Source organism: Barbus barbus (assembly GCF_936440315.1).
Source record: "Barbus barbus genome assembly, chromosome: 29".
NCBI lineage: Eukaryota > Metazoa > Chordata > Actinopteri > Cypriniformes > Cyprinidae > Barbus > Barbus barbus.
The window spans coordinates 24,099,492-24,118,581 of record NC_136757.1 but is presented as its reverse complement, the minus strand read 5'-3'; the positions used below and the strand labels follow the sequence as shown (position 1 = coordinate 24,118,581).

The 19,090-nt window shown below is 37.0% G+C and overlaps 1 protein-coding gene across 1 annotated transcript in view; it reads left to right on the top strand.

Moving 5' to 3' along the window:
- The window catches only part of LOC306849571 (netrin-G2-like), a 68,000-nt gene that overhangs the window by 2,641 nt on the left and 46,269 nt on the right, over window positions 1-19,090 (top strand). The window contains exon 2 of the mRNA XM_079384707.1: window positions 10,385-11,028. Within this exon, the coding sequence (XP_079240833.1) occupies window positions 10,385-11,028 (644 nt within the window). The remainder of the gene's footprint in view (window positions 1-10,384; window positions 11,029-19,090) is intronic.

Below are 19,090 nucleotides of genomic sequence, written 5' to 3'. Positions count from 1 at the left end.
AACAGCAATCACATTCGGGTGCAGACCAAACAACCGTACCAAGACCCAGCTGAAGAGGTGGTCTCGGTCCACTTCCAAACGTACTCTGGTAAGGTTGAATGGATGAACCAATGAATGGATGACCTTAGCAAACGTGTGGTTTTGTTTACAATTTCTGGTTCACTTGCAAAAAGGGTATTGTGAAAGCGAACCACACCAAACAAAAAAAATCAAATCAACATTATATTTGGTCTGGACCAAAGCAAGTGAACTAGCAGACTTTCCAGGTATGAATACACCCTTAATTGAACCTACTAACCTACTCTGATCCATCCCAGTCCCTAGTATCAAGTTGTAATTCCTGTACAAATACATTTATGTGTAATACACTACGTGATTTTCTATGAAATCTGTCAAACTCAAATCTGCAGACTGGCTCTGTGTCACGGTGCACACACGAGGAGGACACAGGAACACGCAGACGAGGATATAACTTCAAAATAACAGTCTTTAATGACATCAAGGCAAGGCAGGACAAGGCACAGTGGACACAGACAGGAACACCGGGGAGTAACGAGTAGACCAGACGAAAATCAAACTAAATAGACAGGACTATAAATACATAGGTAAATCATAGATAATGAGAAGAACACGGCTGGACAAGAATTAACTAATGATAACATAACAAGGACAGGAAACAAACCAAATATGGAAACAAGAGGCAGGAACACATGACACACACGACAGAGGACTGACACTCTGATTTTTGGTAACTTTAGAGTAAACTTGTTCAGATTATAAATCAGGGCAAAACTCTGGGCAAAATTTGTATATTTTTGTGCATTTCTACCATTAACCAAAGCAAATGCTAAAGAAATTGCTAAAATTAAAAGAGCACTTTTCACAAAATATTTACTCAGAATTCAGTACAATTCAAATCAAATTTCAATTACCAGAAAATGTATAAAAATCTGCCAGGATAATCTCAAAACACTGATAATACATGCAGGTGATACACAAATGATTCTTTACAATATAATATAATACAATTTTGAAAATACGAAAGCACATTGTATTATATAATAGCATAATAATATAATATAATAGCATAAAGTAGACAAGACATTTATAATATTAAATTAAAATTATATTACAAATAGTAAGAATTTGGACACCAAATCATTAGAATGATTTCTGAAGGATCTTGTGACTCTGAAGGCTGTAAAATATATTAAAACAGAAAACTAAATTGTAAAAAATCTTTTATATCATTACTGTTGTGACGAGTCGGCTGCCTCCCCCCCTGTCCATCATCACCACCCCGTCCCTTATTCGCCGCCCTTCACCAGGCTCCCGACGGGAGTGGGTGTGTGAGAGAGAGGAGGGGCGCTGAAACAGCCAGGGCTGGCGGCGTGTGATGAGGCGCACCTGACGTGAATAGAGCCTCATCACCGCCGCCGTTAAATGCCGAACGCGCCTCTCCTCGAGAGACCGGTCTCTTCCCCGTGCATGCACGCTGGTGTCCTCGTGGGTCCAGGAAAGGGAGCGTAGAGGGAACTACCTGCCGCCGCCAGAGACGCGAGCGGCCGGACCCGCAGTCCGGCCGACACTGCACCCGCGATACGGCCGTCGGGCAAGGACGCCGGGCCGTGGAATCCCGTCGAGCACCCGGGGATGAAGGAGTTGGACGAAGCCGCCACAGAAGCCGCCGTCACCCGCGCCCCGGGACCTCCAGACGGGAGCGCGTGCGGCCGCCGGACTCCGCCCCTTACCTGGACCCTTCCCTCCTGAACACTGCCCTCCTTCACGAGCCCCGCAGCACAACGAGGACACCAGATCCCTGTTTATTTTGGACACTTTTCCCCCTTTGGACACTTTATTTTAAATATTGTTTAATAAAAACCTCTCCGAGGCTTGACGCCACGCCCACTGTGTCTGTCGTTGGCTCCTCCCGCCACACTGTTTTTACTGATTTTTGGATTTAAAAAATGCAGCCTTGGTGAGCATATTTCCAAAAAAACATTTAAATGGTATTCTAATCTATTATAAATAATATAATATAAAATAATTTTTTAAACGAATAAAAAAAAGTACAATATTCTCTGACACAATTCCTTGGTGAAAAACATAGACTCTTTTTAAATAAACATTCAGAGCTCACAGCTACACTAGCTATTCACTGTCAATTATTTATCAAAAATCAATCACAATTGGCCACAATTCCTGCAAGTTTCCTGTTTTTTTCTATATTGCACCACATGAAACTTTCTGTCCTCATCTGCTATTCATACAATAACCTGACACAAGGGCGTGTATTTCGTGCATACTGATTACAGAATATTTTTCCATGTCGACCTGAGACGGCTTACTGAGCAGAAGAAACTAGAGATCAGTTTTAGGAGAAGGGTGTAGTCATGTCCTTCCCTGTCAGCACTTTCTTCTCAGATCGATAAAAGCTGACTGTTCATCCACTGATCAGCCTGCTCTGCATTCAGATGTTGAGCGAGAGGGAGGGAGGGATGAGGGGCCAGGCACTTTAAACTGAGGAGACCTTCTGGCATTCACAAGATCAAACTTGCTCCATGTGAGAATAACTCCCTGTGCCTGCAGTCACAGTATGTTTTAAAGCAGCAGTGTTAAAGAGTGATCCACGCTTGTTTACGGTTACAACTCCGGGGATTTAATAGCGTGAGACGTCCTTGACAGGAAGCGTCTCGCCTGTGACTCTCAGCAGTTGTAGGTGAATCATTTATTGCTATTGTAATATTTTCGAAGCAATGGAGGCTACATGGAAAAAATTATATTATATAATAGCATGAAATAAAAAATACAAGACCTCATGCAGGCTTATACAAAAAAGAAAAGAAAAAAATGGATCTAGATTATATACAGTATATATATATATATATATAGGCCTACCTGACTTCTTGTGTATTTTAGTTCATGCTATTATATAACATATATATTATACATTAAGAGCTGTCATTTCTCCATGTAACCTATGTATAAAATTAAACATGTACAAATATAAAAAACAAAGCAAAAAACAAGATATGAATCGACAGATTTGTGTTTTTCTGTTTATTTTTATATTTTTGTATAGAAAATGCATAATACTATATAACAGCATTAACTAACATATTCAATTCATGCACTAAGAAACTATATATTTATATACAGTGCCCTCCAAAAGTATTGGAACAGTAAGGCCAATTCCTTTATTTTTGCTGTAGACTGAAAACATTTGGGTTTGACATCAAAAGATGAATATGAGATGAGAGATTAACATTTCAGCTTTTATTTACAGGTATTTTCATCTGGATCTGATACACAACTTAGAAGATAGCACCTTTTGTTTGAACCCACCCATTTTTCATGTTACCAAAAGTATTGGAACAGATAGAATTAACATAGATTAAAGTTAAAAAGACTTAATATTTAGTTGCAAATCCTATGCTTTCAATAACTGCATCAAGCCTGTGACCCATTGACATCACCAAACTTTTGCATTCTTCTTTTGCGATGCTTTTCCAGGCTTTCACCGCAGACTCTTTCAGTTTTGTGGGGTTACTCCCTTCAGTCTCTGCTTTAGCAGGTAAAATGCATACTCTACAGGGTTTAAGTGTGGAGATTGACTTGGCCAGTCTAAAACCTTCCACTTCTTGCCCCTGATGAACTTTGTTGTTTTGGCACTATGTTTTGGGTCATTATCTTGCTGCATGATGAAGGATCTCCCAATCAGTTTGGTTGCATCTTTCTGTAAATTGTCAGACAAAATATTTCTGTAGACTTCTGAGTTAATTTTGCTGCTGCCATCATGTGTTACATCATTAATGAAGATTAATGAGCCTGTCCCAGAAGAAGCGATGAAAGCCCAATCCATTACATTATTGTGTAATGTGTACTATAATGTACACCTGTGTACACTGTGTTTCAGATGAGCTTGTGTGTTTGGGATCATGAGCAGATCCTTTCCATCACTTATATATACAGTAGTCACCATTTGAAGTGGATCAAAAAAGTTAATCAAAGTTGTCCTAAGACAATAATTTTTTTTTTTAGGCTTTAGGACAACTTTGATAAAAGGTTTTAATCCACTTCAAATGTTGACTAGTATATATATATATATATATATATATATATATATGCATTACATAATAGATATAAAATATACAAAGTGTCATATATAATTAAATATGTGGGCAGGCCTTTTAAAAAAAATAAGGAAGAAAAACCTAGCAATTTTGCCAAAATATATCAGACATGCAGAAAAAAAAGTAACATTGAGTGAATGAGTTTTGAATTCTACTGATTTATTTTGCTGTACAATTTTGCAGACTCTATTTTGTTGTAGGGCAAATTTAGGTATAAGCACAACAGGTTTATTTTAATTTAACGAGGCATACAAAGCATATATTTGATATAGTGAGTCTGGCACTCTGTTAAGGCTGTTGAACTGTGTTTACAATCAGTGTTCTTTTTTTTCTTCACATTGAAAGGGAGTTAATTGATCCACGTAAGCCCTCTAGATTTGGCAACTTCTCTTTCTTTGGAGAAGCTTTCCGGCTCATTAAAGATTTAGAGGAAATTTCAGTCACTCAGCGTCCACAGGAGATGCCGTTGCATTTTTACTCAGCGCTTTGCTTTTTTTTTCTTTCCTTTTCTTGCATGATGTTAGCTACCGCTGGAAGCTCTGGTTGTATGTAGCACTAGCTAATGAGGGAGAGAGAGAGTATAAAGGATGGGGAGGGAGGAAGGATCTTCAGCTTAGCTAAGCAAAAAGATGACCCATTGCTGCATACAGCACACATCTGAACATAGAACGAGAATCAAAGCCTCCATTGTGTATCATCCTCCTCACACTATTTAAATGAAATCACTCTCTTTAGAAGTACAGTCATATGAGGAATGATCCTATTGGCCTATTTTAGCAACACATTAACAGCCAGGACTAAATATAGCAGGTAGAGTAACTGCACACTCTCACAATGCACCATGGGAAAACCAAAACATTTGGTCCAGATTTTTTCTCTAACCGCGTTTGGAAAACATCACTCCTACAGTTAGACAATGAATTGTCTGTTTGTCACAGAAAAATCCTTGTAGCTGCTTAGTTTTTGCCATTTCTCATGAATTTTCCATGAATCCAATCCTCCCCCATCCTGTACTCCCAAAGGGGGTCGAGTTTGTCCCCATGTGTCCACATGCAATAATCCCCCATCTGCCTGTTTTCATGCCGCCTCAGGTCTTGGGAATTCTTCAGATCTTGTAGTAATTTGCATTCCTCATATTGCATTCTTTAGTTGTTTCAAAAACAGCACACTCATTCTTGTATTGTTTACACAATAAGGCCCTGTCCTTTTTGACTGCATCAAAAAAACATAATTTCTCCAGATTAAAATATCTCTCTTTTATATAAAGCAGTAATCCCAATTAAAAGACACTATTTGGCACAGACTAAAGTATGGTTCATTTGGTTGGTGTGAATGCAGTTTTTCTGAAAGCGGCTTATAAGGTGGTTCACGTAAACGGCAGTACTGTATGTTACGAAAGCATTCTGACTTGTATAAGCAAACAGTTACTGATCAGGTATAATTCACATCTTTGCACTTGCTCAGTCACATTTATTGACTGTAAAGCATTTCTCAAAGCTGTCTCTGAATAAATTGCCTTCTGTAAGCGGCTCGCTTTCACTTGCAATGTGTTCCGCAGAAGACAGACGACAGGAGTGCCATTCTGTGCATGTAGTTTTGATGGTAAATCCATACGGACAAATACTTCAAACACAGTCAAACTGCCATATGACATCTTTTATTTTGTGGATAATAATACATAGATATTTTAATAAGTACTATACTGAAAAAGTCCTTTAGTTTTAATTACATAAATCTGGTCATCTTGCAATTTCAGAATTGCGAGTTTATATCTCACAACTGCAAATTATAAAATTGCAATTTTGAGATTACATCTCACATTTCTGACTTTTTTCTAAATTGCAAGTTTATTTCTCACAATTCTGAGTTTTGAAATTGTAATTGTGAAAATTGTAATCCTCAGAATTGCGGATTATATACTCACAATTGTGAGTTTTTATCTCACAATTTGGACTTTTTTTCAGAATTGATCCTTCGCAGGGAATTTGACTGACAGGCGATCTGACCAATCATAACACAGAACTTGCCATTTTTGTCTGGCAAACTAACCAGACAGGAGAGTAGATTAACGTCGGTGGGCTTGCAAAATGTTGTGTATTGACGTCTTTCCGTGATTGAAACAAAATACCTTCTGATGTTCATTCATGTTTATTTTATTCTATTAGCTATTAACTGGTAAAGAGGAAGAGATGATCGCTTCAGGTGCCGCTTGAACTAAGGCACTACAGTGATCTGTCAAGACACGTTAAACATCCACAAAACAGTTTTTATTGTCTGAACTTCTTTTAAAAATGACAAAAATTGAAAGCTGAGACTTTGTTAACATCTCATAATTCAGACTTTTTTCTCAGTGACAAACTGACAAAATCAGAATTGTGAGGAAAAAGTCAGAATTCTGATAAGATAACTCGAAATGGCGAGAAAAAAGTCGTAATTACCTTTTTTATCTTATATTCCGTGGCAGAAATAAACTTCCATAATGTTAAATAATAAATGGCTCTCAGCTCATTCTACCTGTTGTGCTCCTCTCCTCCCCCTCTATTTCTGTCTTTTTATAGGCTTGCGCAGATGTTTAGGGGTCTTTTTGTTGTTCATGAGGAGCATGGAGTTGGGGTACTGGAAAGGGGGTTCACTGAGTTCGGCCTGGAACAGCCCGTCTGGACCCAGATGTGTGACAGAGACAAACTCTTCCCATAGGCCCATGCATTCCTGAGTGAAAGGGGGACTGAGAATATTCTGGCAGCACTGAAATAATTTCTAACACATAGAAATCAAACTCTCATTCAGTGATCAAACCAAGCATAAAAACAGTCTGAAAACACATCTGAAATGCATTTGAAAAGCCCTCCAAATCCATTAAACTTCAGAAACATTACTAAGTTGACTAAATAGGCTAAAAATGGTTTGATAATATATTTGCATATTAAAGGCCTGTTCTGGCACTCTCTGGGACAGTTGAAACTCTTGTGCAAGTCACTTTCTGGCTGGTATATTTAGGCAACTGTATCCCTCTGAAGCTGTTCAGCGCCAGCTGTTATATGACTGGATGTCCAGAGGGAGCTGCCTTCATTGTAATTAACTCACGCCGCAGAAAAAAGAGGGCCACCTCTCCAGGTACAAGACTAGCGGTCGGTCCGGTCTCCCGAGTGTAGTACCTGATCTTCACAGCTTGTTAACCATGGTCAGAACATTTCATACTACCAGAGTGACTGCTCTTATTAAACATTGAAACATTTTCTATTCGAGCCCCATTTTTGTTAACAAAATCTCCTGATTCATCTTGTTTATTTTAAGAACACACATTCATCTTTCTTTCTCGGTCAGCCCCTATAAACAGATCCTCAGTGCAATGTGGATTCTCCTAGGCAAGGTTGAAGCATATTTTAAACGTGCAATACAAACAGACTTATATACAGACAGGGCAGGAGTTCCTATTGAAAGGTGTGTGAAGCTAATGAGAAGGTCACACTCAGCGGAAGTCAAAAGCTAATGTTATCAGATTCTGTGACAATTGTAGCATCTGCATTAGCAACATTCAGGCTAAATAGTTTGCTGTGGTTCCTAAGCTGATATGGGGTCAGTGAAGTCACATTATCCACTGGGAAAGATCCAAGTGGAAAAACTTCACTGCTGTTCCAGGATGCTGGTTCTTGTGCTTCATAGTCTGTCCTCAAAAAACACAGCATATTACAATCTTTGTTTATTGTTTTTTTTGGAACATATTTTAACTTCAAAAGTATTTGGGACAAATATTTAAACATTTTAATTAAATATTGAATAAATAATTAAATAAAAATATTATTGAATTGATACAGTATATATTTTGAAAACATTTACATGTATTTACATGTCTATATTTATATTTATATAATTTATATTATAAATAAATATATTTAATTTATAAACAACATATTTTTCTGAAACATATACTTGCATGTGTGTGTATTTATATATACATAATAAATATATACAGTACATATCCATACATTATGTAAACAAAAACTTATTTTGGATGCGATTAATCGCGATTAGTCGTTTGACAGCACTAATATATATATATTATATATTTACTAAAACAAATATTTAAATGTCAAACGTAATTCAGCCATTGCAAACAGCTTTGATAATAGAAGTTATGCAAATAAATAAATAAATATTATCTAATTGAATATTTAATAATTAAATGAGTCAAATTCACAACAATCTGTTTACTAAATTATTTCACAAACAGTTTTGATATCAGAAGTTATTCAAATAAATAGTTTATTATTTAACTGAATAATTTATAATTAAATATTAGTCAAATTAACAGCCATCCATTTACACATATTTATTAATAAAAATATTTTAATATAAAAATATTCAGCTGTCACAAACAACTGATATCAGAAGTCAATAAAATTTTTTTTGACGTAATAATGTTGAAATATGTCATAGCAAACTATTCTAATATATGATAATAATGAATAAAACTACAAAACAAAAATATAAGTTGGGTATTCGTGAACTGAGCATAAATCGAATCACCCCACAAAAGTTATGTTGATTAATCTAGATGAACTAGTTTAGACCAGGTGTACACTTGCCCTCTAAATCCATTCATATGTATTCACAATGTGTTCTTTTTCTTAATAAACTGTGTAATTGTTCTGATCTGATCACAGGAATGATTAGTCATTGTCTCAAGTTCTGCTGTGAATTCTCCAGTGACATTAGCCAACACAACCACACATGTATACCGGAGGAGGCCAAACCATCGTATTGTCTGTTTACTGACACGGGTTCCTGCTGCTAAGCAGTGGGCGAACGTTTCTCTTAGAGCCGCACTGCTCTTTAGTCGTGACGCCATTCCTGCGAGGATAGCCGAGGTTTAGTCTAAGAACCACCTGCCGCAGTAGTTGGACTGGATTTGTATGAGACGGAGAAAGACGGCAGGATTGAGTCAGAGGGCTGAGTTAGGCTAAGGTGCTCCCTGGTTACGGATCAAAGTACTAAGGTACTCCAGATGGTTGCTCAAATGATTTCTTAATGGAAGCTAATGGTCCATGAAGACACTTGGCTTGAGAAACGTTCAAGTGTGCCGGCTATAAAACAATAACCATCCCTGGACATCGATCTGTCAGTTTTAGAGGCTGCAGTGTGTGCTGAGACTTTTAACTCCTCAATTGTTTGTTGTGTGAGGGCTGTTGCTTACTTACAAGGGAATTAAGGGTTCAAGGGTGACCAGATGGCAATCTGTAGGCTAATCCGTACACCTTGTGTGTCAGTAGAGCAAAGGTTCAAACCCTGAAATAACAGTAGTGACGGGAACTTTGGAAAGGGGTCACCTATCTAGACAGACAGATATAAAACATGAACCAAAAAAAAACTTTTTCAAAATAAATGAGATATACATTTTAATGCTTATTTTATATATTAAAATATTTTTTGTATATTTTTTTCTAATGCTCCCTTTCGGGAGAAAAAAAAATTAAATAAAAAATAAGAGTTTTTTTTTATGTTTTTGAAAGAAGTCTCTTATGCTCACCCAGACTGCATTTATTTGATTAAAGAATTTAGTATGAATAGCTAAAGAAAACCCTCTTTTTAAAAATGAGATATACATTTTAATATGTTTGTTTATATATATATTACATTAAAAATGAACATTATATTTTCTATATTTATATATGCTGCTGTTTGGTATAAGATTTTTTATGATTTTGAAAAAAGGTCTGTTATGCTCACCAAGGCTGCATTTATTTTATCAAAAATATTATTACAAATTGAAACTATTTTTTTATTAACTATTTAAAATATAATGGTGGCAAAGCTGATGTCACGTGATCCTTTAGAAATCATTATAATATGCTGAATTGCAGCTCAAGAAACATTTTCAGTGTTGAAAACAGCTGTGCTGCTTAATATTTTGTGGAAATTGTCAAGCATTTTTTGCAGGATTACTGAATAGAAAGTTTAAAAGAAGCATTTGAAATAGAAATGGTTTGTAATACTACAAACATTTTTACTGTCACTTTTGATGAATTTAATGCATCCTTGTCAAATAAAAATATTAATTTCTTTGAAAAAAAACGTTTTACTGATCTCAAACTTTTGTACGGTAGTGTTTTGCTAAAAAAATCATAGAACAAACCCTGTATGTTTTAATATTACATACACGTTTCTTTTTATTATTATTTCATTATCCTTCCTTAATTCGATACCACTCTTTATTTGACCTTTTATCTTCCTTCCTTTCTTTTTGTCTGTAGGAAAACCCATACCTGTGTAGTGACGAATGCGATGCCTCCACCAAAGAACTCGCCCATCCTCCAGAACTGATGCAAGATCGCGAGCGAACCGGACTCATCACGTACTGGCAGACTGTAACATGGAGTCGTTATCCTGAGCCTCTTCTGGCCAACATATCCTTATCCTGGAACAAAAGCCTGGAGTTAACAGATGATATCCAGATAACCTTTGAGTACGGGCGGCCCACAGTAATGGTGCTGGACAAGTCCCTGAATTATGGACGAACCTGGCAGCCTTACCAGTACTACGCTGATGACTGCATGGACGCCTTCGGGATGTTGCCAAAGAGGGTGCAGGATTTGTCGGCCACGAATGTGACTAGAGTCATATGTACTGAGCAATACTCTCGCTGGGTCGGTTCCAAGAATGAGAAGAATGTGCGGTTCGAGGTCCGGGAACGCTTTGCCATATTTGCTGGGACAAAATTGCAAAACATGGACAACTTGTACACACGCATGGAGAGTATGAAAGGCCTCCGAGACTTTTTCACCTTCACAAACCTGCGGCTTCGGCTGCTGAGACCGGCGCTCGGAGGAACATACGTACAAAGAGACAACCTGCTCAAGTACTTTTACGCCATCTCCAATATCGACATACCAGCAAGGTAATGATGCACAACACTGTGTTTTTGTTACTCATTGACAGCTTTTTCTTGTTTTATTGTTTAATCGCTCATTTTTTAGGCTTTTTTGTCATTTTATTGAGAGAAAACTTAGAAATTATGTATGGGAGAAAAGATGGAGAAAGGTATCAGAACACAGGAGAAAATCATATTTTAGATGTTCAAGTTTGTTTTATCATGGTTCAGAAATAAATTGTACATCACATTAATATTCATGAGCAAAGCTGATGAGTTTTTTGTTTCTCATACATGTGCTAACCTGTAGACCAGGCCGACAGCGTTCTGCTCTTCTAAACCGAAATCACTGGAGATGCAGAACAAACCGAACCTTCCAGGGTGGTCGTTTCACATAACCTTATGAAATATGAATGTATCAAACCTTCATCTTGGTAGGATTGATAAATTTGGGTCTCATGAAGATACTCTGGAGCTGCAAGGCCTTGAAGATCTTCCATGCTGACTTGGCATTGAAACTTGGCAATGCTTTAGGTTTCATCAGATACCATTTTTTAACCGTTTTGATAAATATTGCATGCGTGCATATCTTAATGCACATCAAAAAGGCATTCACTTTCGTCGATTTTAGTGCTGCTGGTCCTGGAAATTGTAGGTCAACTAATGCACGAATTAGACAACAAAATTTAAGATTACTTACTTTCATATTTGTTCAGTCAGTTGATCACCAATGCTAAATGCTTCTGTCAAGTTATGTGGACAAACATAACAGACCTCTAAAAACATTACAATTATTGCCCAGATAGTGGTAGGGCTATATGATGTTTTCTGTGCACCATATAAATCTACAAGTGCATATTTTATTCATATCAGAAAATTTCAGCCTAAAAAAAGTTAGCCCTGCTGATCCGCCTTTATAAATGTCCATAGAGACGCATCTTGGCATATTTCAAACTAGTTGTTCTATACGTTAAAGTGATCAGTTGGCACGCACAGCTATGATAAAAATGTCCAGCAGTGAAGGGGGATCAATGCACAGCCCAAACCTCCGGTAATGCAAACCCTCAATCAATACTTATTCTGGTATGTCAGAGAGGAAATTGTTTTTACGGCGACAGGGAATGGGATGGGTTAAGTAGACAAATGGACAAGCAGAAAGCAGCCTATCAGAGAACTGACTGATGTTCCAGTGTTTCACAATGAGAGGAGCGCTGGAGTGGAAATGTTAAGCTAATACCCAGCGGAAAATCGTCCTGGGATATTTTATTCATTCCACAATATTGGGATGCGTTTCAGCAGCATTTGAATAATAAAAATGGCACGGCCTCCCTGATGGCCTGCCCTGCGAATACTCGTCTAAATAGAGTCCGCGGGGTTGGTGGGTGTTGGGCACGATAATCAGATCAGACTCCACGACCGGTGACGCTTCCTCCATCACTGCCCATTTCCTCCATCATCAAGCATGCGCTAATAATCAGTGCTAATAGACTTTAATAAGATGGGCCAAGAATCCTTAATTGAGGAAGATGAAGTGTTACTTGTTTAAAGCAATTAAGGTACGCTGTTAATTTCCCTATTTACCTCTTTATTTTCTGGCTTGTTTGCCAGGAGATGTTACGTGCGTTCTGATAATGATGTTTGTCTTTTCATCCAAAGTGCCAGTGATACTACTAACTCATATTCCTGCAGAACGCATCTAAAAATAGCCTGACTGAACAATGAAAACATATTCCTCAGTTGTTTTTTTCCCTGCTGCTTTGATGACATTCGTGAAAAATCTTCTTGATCAGCCCATTTTCCGCTAAAAAGTATGTTTAGGAGGCATCGTGCTGTACGGCACGCTATGTGTCAGTGAACATAATGAGACACAATCATTCTCCCTGTGAAGATTCAAGATTGCAATGCTAATATGTGAAAAGATAAGGCTTGCGTTTTAGCTTCACTTTCTCCTCCCTGCTCTGGTTTGCTGCAATCTGACGTGAGATACAAGACAGTAGAAAGAGTTCACAAATAGGCGTCCCAGTAGATGGACCGGATTTGGAAACTGTAGGAGAGCGGGAGGGTGGGCTCGTATTCCATCAGACAAATATCCCAGAGACATTGCTTGAACCTTAATTAAACCTGGTAAGGGAGGAAATAAATAAATAAACACGATTCCCAGGGTTCATGTTAATTTATGCAAAGACTTGAGTTGATCAGATGCATCTCCTGTTCCCGTTCCCCCTTCCCTTTCCTACTGAATCTTCACATGAAACCCTTCCAATGTATCCAGATACTGCATATCAAAGAAGCCAGGGATGGCTGCTGAATTTAGCAAAAGGGATTTTGGAGAAATAATGCTGTTTTATTAATATACACAGAACCTGATAGGCCATTACTAAAGATCAAGGTCGAATGGAAATAAAACGGGTCGGTGTAAGCCTATCAGAACTCGCATCTCAGAGATGTCCTTGGGCCTACCTTGGCAAAGAGACAGAGGCTACGGAGGGAAGGTGAGATGCAGGAAGCTGCAGAGGTGCCACGAGGACAACATCAGGATCATTCAGTCTTTATCACTCGTGTGTGGGCAGAAACTCGATCATGAAAGGACCACCATGAAGAGGTGTTTTGTAGAGAATCGAGAATCACTCAGAGATTGATTCACACCCACACTTGGATTGTGCCGTTGTGCTCTTGTATTAAATCTAAGTGCTTGTGATTTCAATCATTTAATGACCAGGCCTGAAAACACCAAGACATAGTGATATATATGCACAGAAAAAAAGTTGAAAAGTACATACCAGTCAAAAGTTTGAAGACACCTACTCGTTCTGTATTATAACCAGTGCCAGGGAAGCTACTCTGACACTTCAGCTTCCCAACATACTAACAAGAAAATAGCATTTATGGTAGCAATACTTACACATACACACTGTGTACATATATACATGTTTGGCAAATATAAAATAATACACATTTGATTTAAGTGCATTTCAGATGAATCAGTGAAACATTTTGACATATTTTCACCAGCTAAAAAATGTTTTTAAGTCCGTTATTTCTATCTTTTGCTGTAGTGTGTCACTAGGAAATATCAAACTTCCAAACATTCATGTTGCTATTAATTGTTATAATCAGTGAGATTTTTGTTTGTACAAGGAGTTTGTCAAGGTTTCTTGAAGCATCTTGGAGATGTTGCCACAGTTCTTCTGGATTTCATCTCAGTTTGTTCGGTTTCTTCATGTCATTCCAGACATTGCATATACTTCACAATATTACTGTTTTACTGTACTGTTGATAAAATAAATGCCACCTTGGTGAGATAAGAGACATTAAAAATCTTTTTTAAATGGTAGTGTATATCACTAAAAACAGTATATGAAACTGTATACACATATGCATACATGTAGTATGCTAATCCAAACACAGCCATACAAGTGGCAACTTGCACTGACACTTTAGGGTTGATATGTAGCGCTCATCTGTCTTGATATTAGTAGTCAGGGTCCTGTGGCAGGGGGTCTGATGGGTAAAGTAAAGCAGCAGTCAGCTTTGGCCTCATGATCATGGACAGACAGATTTGCTAGATGTGTCTGAGATCTGGGAAGGACCATTTATTCAGTCTGACCCTCATTGACCCCCTTCATCGGTCCCATTAGGAAAATGTCAGTCTGTCAGAAAGGTGTCCTCCAGAGGAAGGGAAATCTCTGGACATCAGATGGCGTCTCTTGATTCTCTATGCAATTTCTGTGCTCTCTGAGAGGCACCTGAGCCCTGAATCTAAGGTGTAAGACTGGCAGAGAGGGTATGAGAGACATTGGCAGGCTTGTCAAAAGTGAACTTGGGTAATTTGGAGCAAATTGGGATAGTTTGGGACAGATCAGACGATACCAGTCAGGTGCTGTCAGACTCATCTTTCTTTTCACTGAAACATTTGTTTCATTGAGGTTCTGAGGTCAAAATGTGCTGTGAGATAATATAAAAACAGTGAACAACACTGAAATACCCTCCGACCCTGCTGGATTGCCATACTAGACCAGTCCAGCTAGTTAGTGCTGGTTTGGCATTGGTACTAGCACAGTGAAATTTATGTTATTTACGTATTATTCCAAAGTTCTTACGAAAATGCCATGGTATTACTACTACAAAAATGTGCTGATAGTTTGGTACACTAATATTGTCATTGGGATAGCAAGCAATTTTGAAGTACAGTATGTTAGTGAAATTCATGTACCATTGCAAGGTGATTCCACGAACACCATGGAACTCATATGAGAATTGAAAAATTGAGAATTAAATTTTGCCATAAGTTAAATATATTAAGGTTCTGCAATATATAAATATATTGTGGGAACTTAAATTCCTGTAGAGCTGCTTTGCAATGATTTGTATCATAAAAAGCGCTATACAATTAAACTTGAATTGAATTTAATTGAATGTTCAAAAAAAGCTATTAAATCCAGGATGCATGTTATTGTATTTGCTATACCGGATTAAAGGGCTAAAACCTATGATTCACATCTATGACACTCATGAATAATTCATAATCAACAGATATATGATTACCTTTTGGTCAACTAGATGTTGGCAAAGAGTTTCAAGTCCTTTCTCCCGGTGTCTTCCATCTTCTGCCCCTGCCTGTGTCTGCCCCTCCTTCCATGCAGGCAGGAAGCACAACTTTTGTCACAGAGGCTACACAAGACAGTGTCAAAAGTTCAGAAGGAAAAATTATAACATCTCTAGATAGCAAGCGTGCCTATTGCAATTTAAAACTATAAGAAAAATTGTAACACCTTACAAAACATAAGCGAGTCATAAGCATATATGTCTAAACCGCAATATAACACCTCTAGCAGGTTTGAGCAACACTTTCTAAGCCATGGTTAACTAGAAGTTCCATTCTGCACACGTGTTGCAAAATGCATCTCATGGTTTTTAACCGTTCTTTTACAAAGTAAGCAAAGCAACCATATAAAAGTTAAAACCATAAAGTAATCAACATCTGTGATCTCAAAATATAAGGCACACTCTTAATACAGCTCTTGACTCTCTCCTGGGCCCGTTTGCGACGCTCCTTCTTTTCCTGCTTCTTGACCTTCCTATTCCAGTCTCGTTAAATTCCCTGGACTAAAAGATCGTCAGTCAATTTCTATCGTATCTTACCGTTTCTTATTGTTCCTAATAGAGGATCGATCAGGAAATTGTGTATCAGTTAGGTTGGGACCTAATTCAATGTACAAAAACATAGTAGTACCTTGTTAGTACATAGTAGTAAAATGTTACTGTGCTGTTAGTATGGTACAGTAATGTCATCGAGTAGTAATACCATGGTACTTTGAAATATACCGTGGTTCAGAAATTCATGTACTACTACAGTAAATGTCCAAAACTTCATTGGCAGCAACATGCTTTTTTGGGTCCTTTATGTTTTAATAATCACTATAGTGTATTTGAATAAATTATGTTTATTTATTTATTTGTTGTATATAAGTTGTAAACAGTATTGGGGAGTAACTGGATACATATAACAGAGTTACGCAATTTAATTATAAAATAAATGTAACTGTAGTCAGAAAAAAAATGTTTGATTAAAAAAAATTACTTGTGAAAATGTTAACGATTGCATCTGAATATTTTCATACACACCCAGATTTAATTGATTGCTCTAAAATATGAGACACCAATGTTTCAGGTGCTTAGGATGTAGAATATGACACAAGCCTTTTTTTTATTTCTTATTTGGGTTTATGTTTAATTTTTAAGATTATTTTTCCCAAGGCATTTTTATAGATGCCAGTGTTTCCTGTCATAGCTATGCAAAGATTTGATTTCAAAAACAGTATCATAGCTATTAAACTATTTTATGTTGTGATTTTAAATCTGTATTTAACCTCAGAACAATCTCAAAGTAAAAAGAGGTGCTAAAGTCTGATTTTGTTGTGGCTGTGCTTTAAAATTAAATCTCTTACGGTATCATATTAATTCAAACGATGAAGATTGATAATCAATGTTGAGTACTACTGTAAGGTTAACCCTGCCTGGTGTAAATGTTTAAAAATGATTAACAGTTGAGAACATTTGTTAGAGAAGTAATCAATTGTTATCAGTTACATTACTTTATTAAAGTAACTGAAATAGATACACTGCTTATTACATTTTAAATAGGGTCAATTGTAATCTGTAACCTATTTCAGTTCCAAAGCAACCTTCCCAACACTGGTTTTAAATAAAATATAACATAATGGTAAGTTTCACAAGAAAATACAATTTTCAATTCAGTGAAGTCTGTGAAATGAATTGTGAAAATTTACTTACTTAATGCTAATTGTTTCTACTTCAATTTTTTTTTAAATTGTAGTAAATAGTACATTCATGAAAGGATCTTGGATTGGTATACCATGTTAATACCAAGCTAAATTATTTCAGTATAACATTTTTGAAAGTACCATAATGTTATCATGTACTGTACCCTAACCCTAACTTGTACTACTACCACAGTAGATTTTTTTTTAAGCGTAGCCATGCTGCTTACCAGTAAAACCGAGTCGGTGAGGCTGGTTAACCAGTGTGGTGACACTGGTTAACATCCAATACTGGAAACATCCAATACTGGAAACTAGATTTCAAAACAACATATGCTGATGACCAGCTATGGTGGTCTTTACAGCAGGGCAATTTGCTTTGTTTTACATTTTTCTGATTTTAATGTTACTCTGGATTTGTTTTAGGATGCCTTTCCTTCATAAACCCTTAGATAATAACTTGTGGAGGAATTTCCCTCTGCTCCTTCACACAAAGCAATCCCGTTATGTAAGAATTGAGGAATATCTCTGAATGCATACGTGACGTGATTCTCTGAATGATTCTCTGCAGGTTGCTCTAACTGAGGCTCAAATGCATTGTGGTCACTTTGGAAAAACAAACCGCTTTGACACAACAGTTGACGCAAGGCTCACAACACTAGCAAAAGCAAATTAGCTGAGCAATCTGCATGGTCAGGACAGTCTGAATGAGAGCTCTTTTCTACGGAAACATCCCTAGATTCCTTCACGGTGGTCAGAATCCATAAATCACAGATAGGGTCACATATCCATGTTATCGGCATAGCTTTATTTGATACGTTACTTTGTTCATTTGTCATACATAATGTAATATTCAAAAGTCTCTAAAACAAATATTTTATTAGATTAATAAGGCTCAGAAGGTTACATTTATTTGATCAAAAATACAGTAAAAAAGCTAAATATTACAGCTATGAAATAATTGTTTTCTATTTTAATGCATTTTAAAAATCAATTTATTCCTTCAGTGGCAAAGCTGAATTTTCAGCAGCCATTATTTCAGTTTTCAGAGTCACATGATCCTTCAAAAATCATTCTAATATGCTGATTTAAATCTGACTAAAGCTGACTATAATCTTAATCTGTAAAATTAACAAGTTTTTGTGTTATATTAATGTTGACAAATGTCATATGCCATTTCATTCAATGAACTGGACTAAAATGAATGAATATGACAAGACAAAATAGGAACTAAATTTCAAGGACATTTTTGCCAAAGAAACAAAAGCTATGACTAAAACAACAATAAAACAAGCTGTAAAAATGAACCCTGCTTGAAGGTCTCTGAGGGCAGTCATGCAAGTAGGTTTGGGGGCAACAGATCCGTGTCAACAGATCAATGAAGGCTCTTTCAAAGCCGCTTGGACACATCTGAAGAGTTAAGAACAGAGTTTCCTTTGGACAAGGCCTTGAGCAAGCTCTATGCTTCAGTGTGTGCTGCGTTTCAACTCAACCTGTAGTGCTGCATTTTAGTGCACGCTTGGTTTAATATCACATTCTCTTTTTTCATCTTGTTTAGTGTGCATCTCTTGCCATACAGAGCCAGTCCGTCCCACAGCTGGAAAATGTTTTTCAAGTTTTCTGCAAGTTTTGAGGTATAAAGAGAGTATTAATACATTTTAATGCATTCTGTGGGTTCCTTCTCTAAAATTACATTTATCAATTTATTTAAATTTTTTAAAGTTCCTGCTAGAGTGTTTTGGGTGGTTGCTAGAATATTGCTATGCAGTTACTAATATGTTCTGCGCTGTAGCTAGGCAGTTACCAGG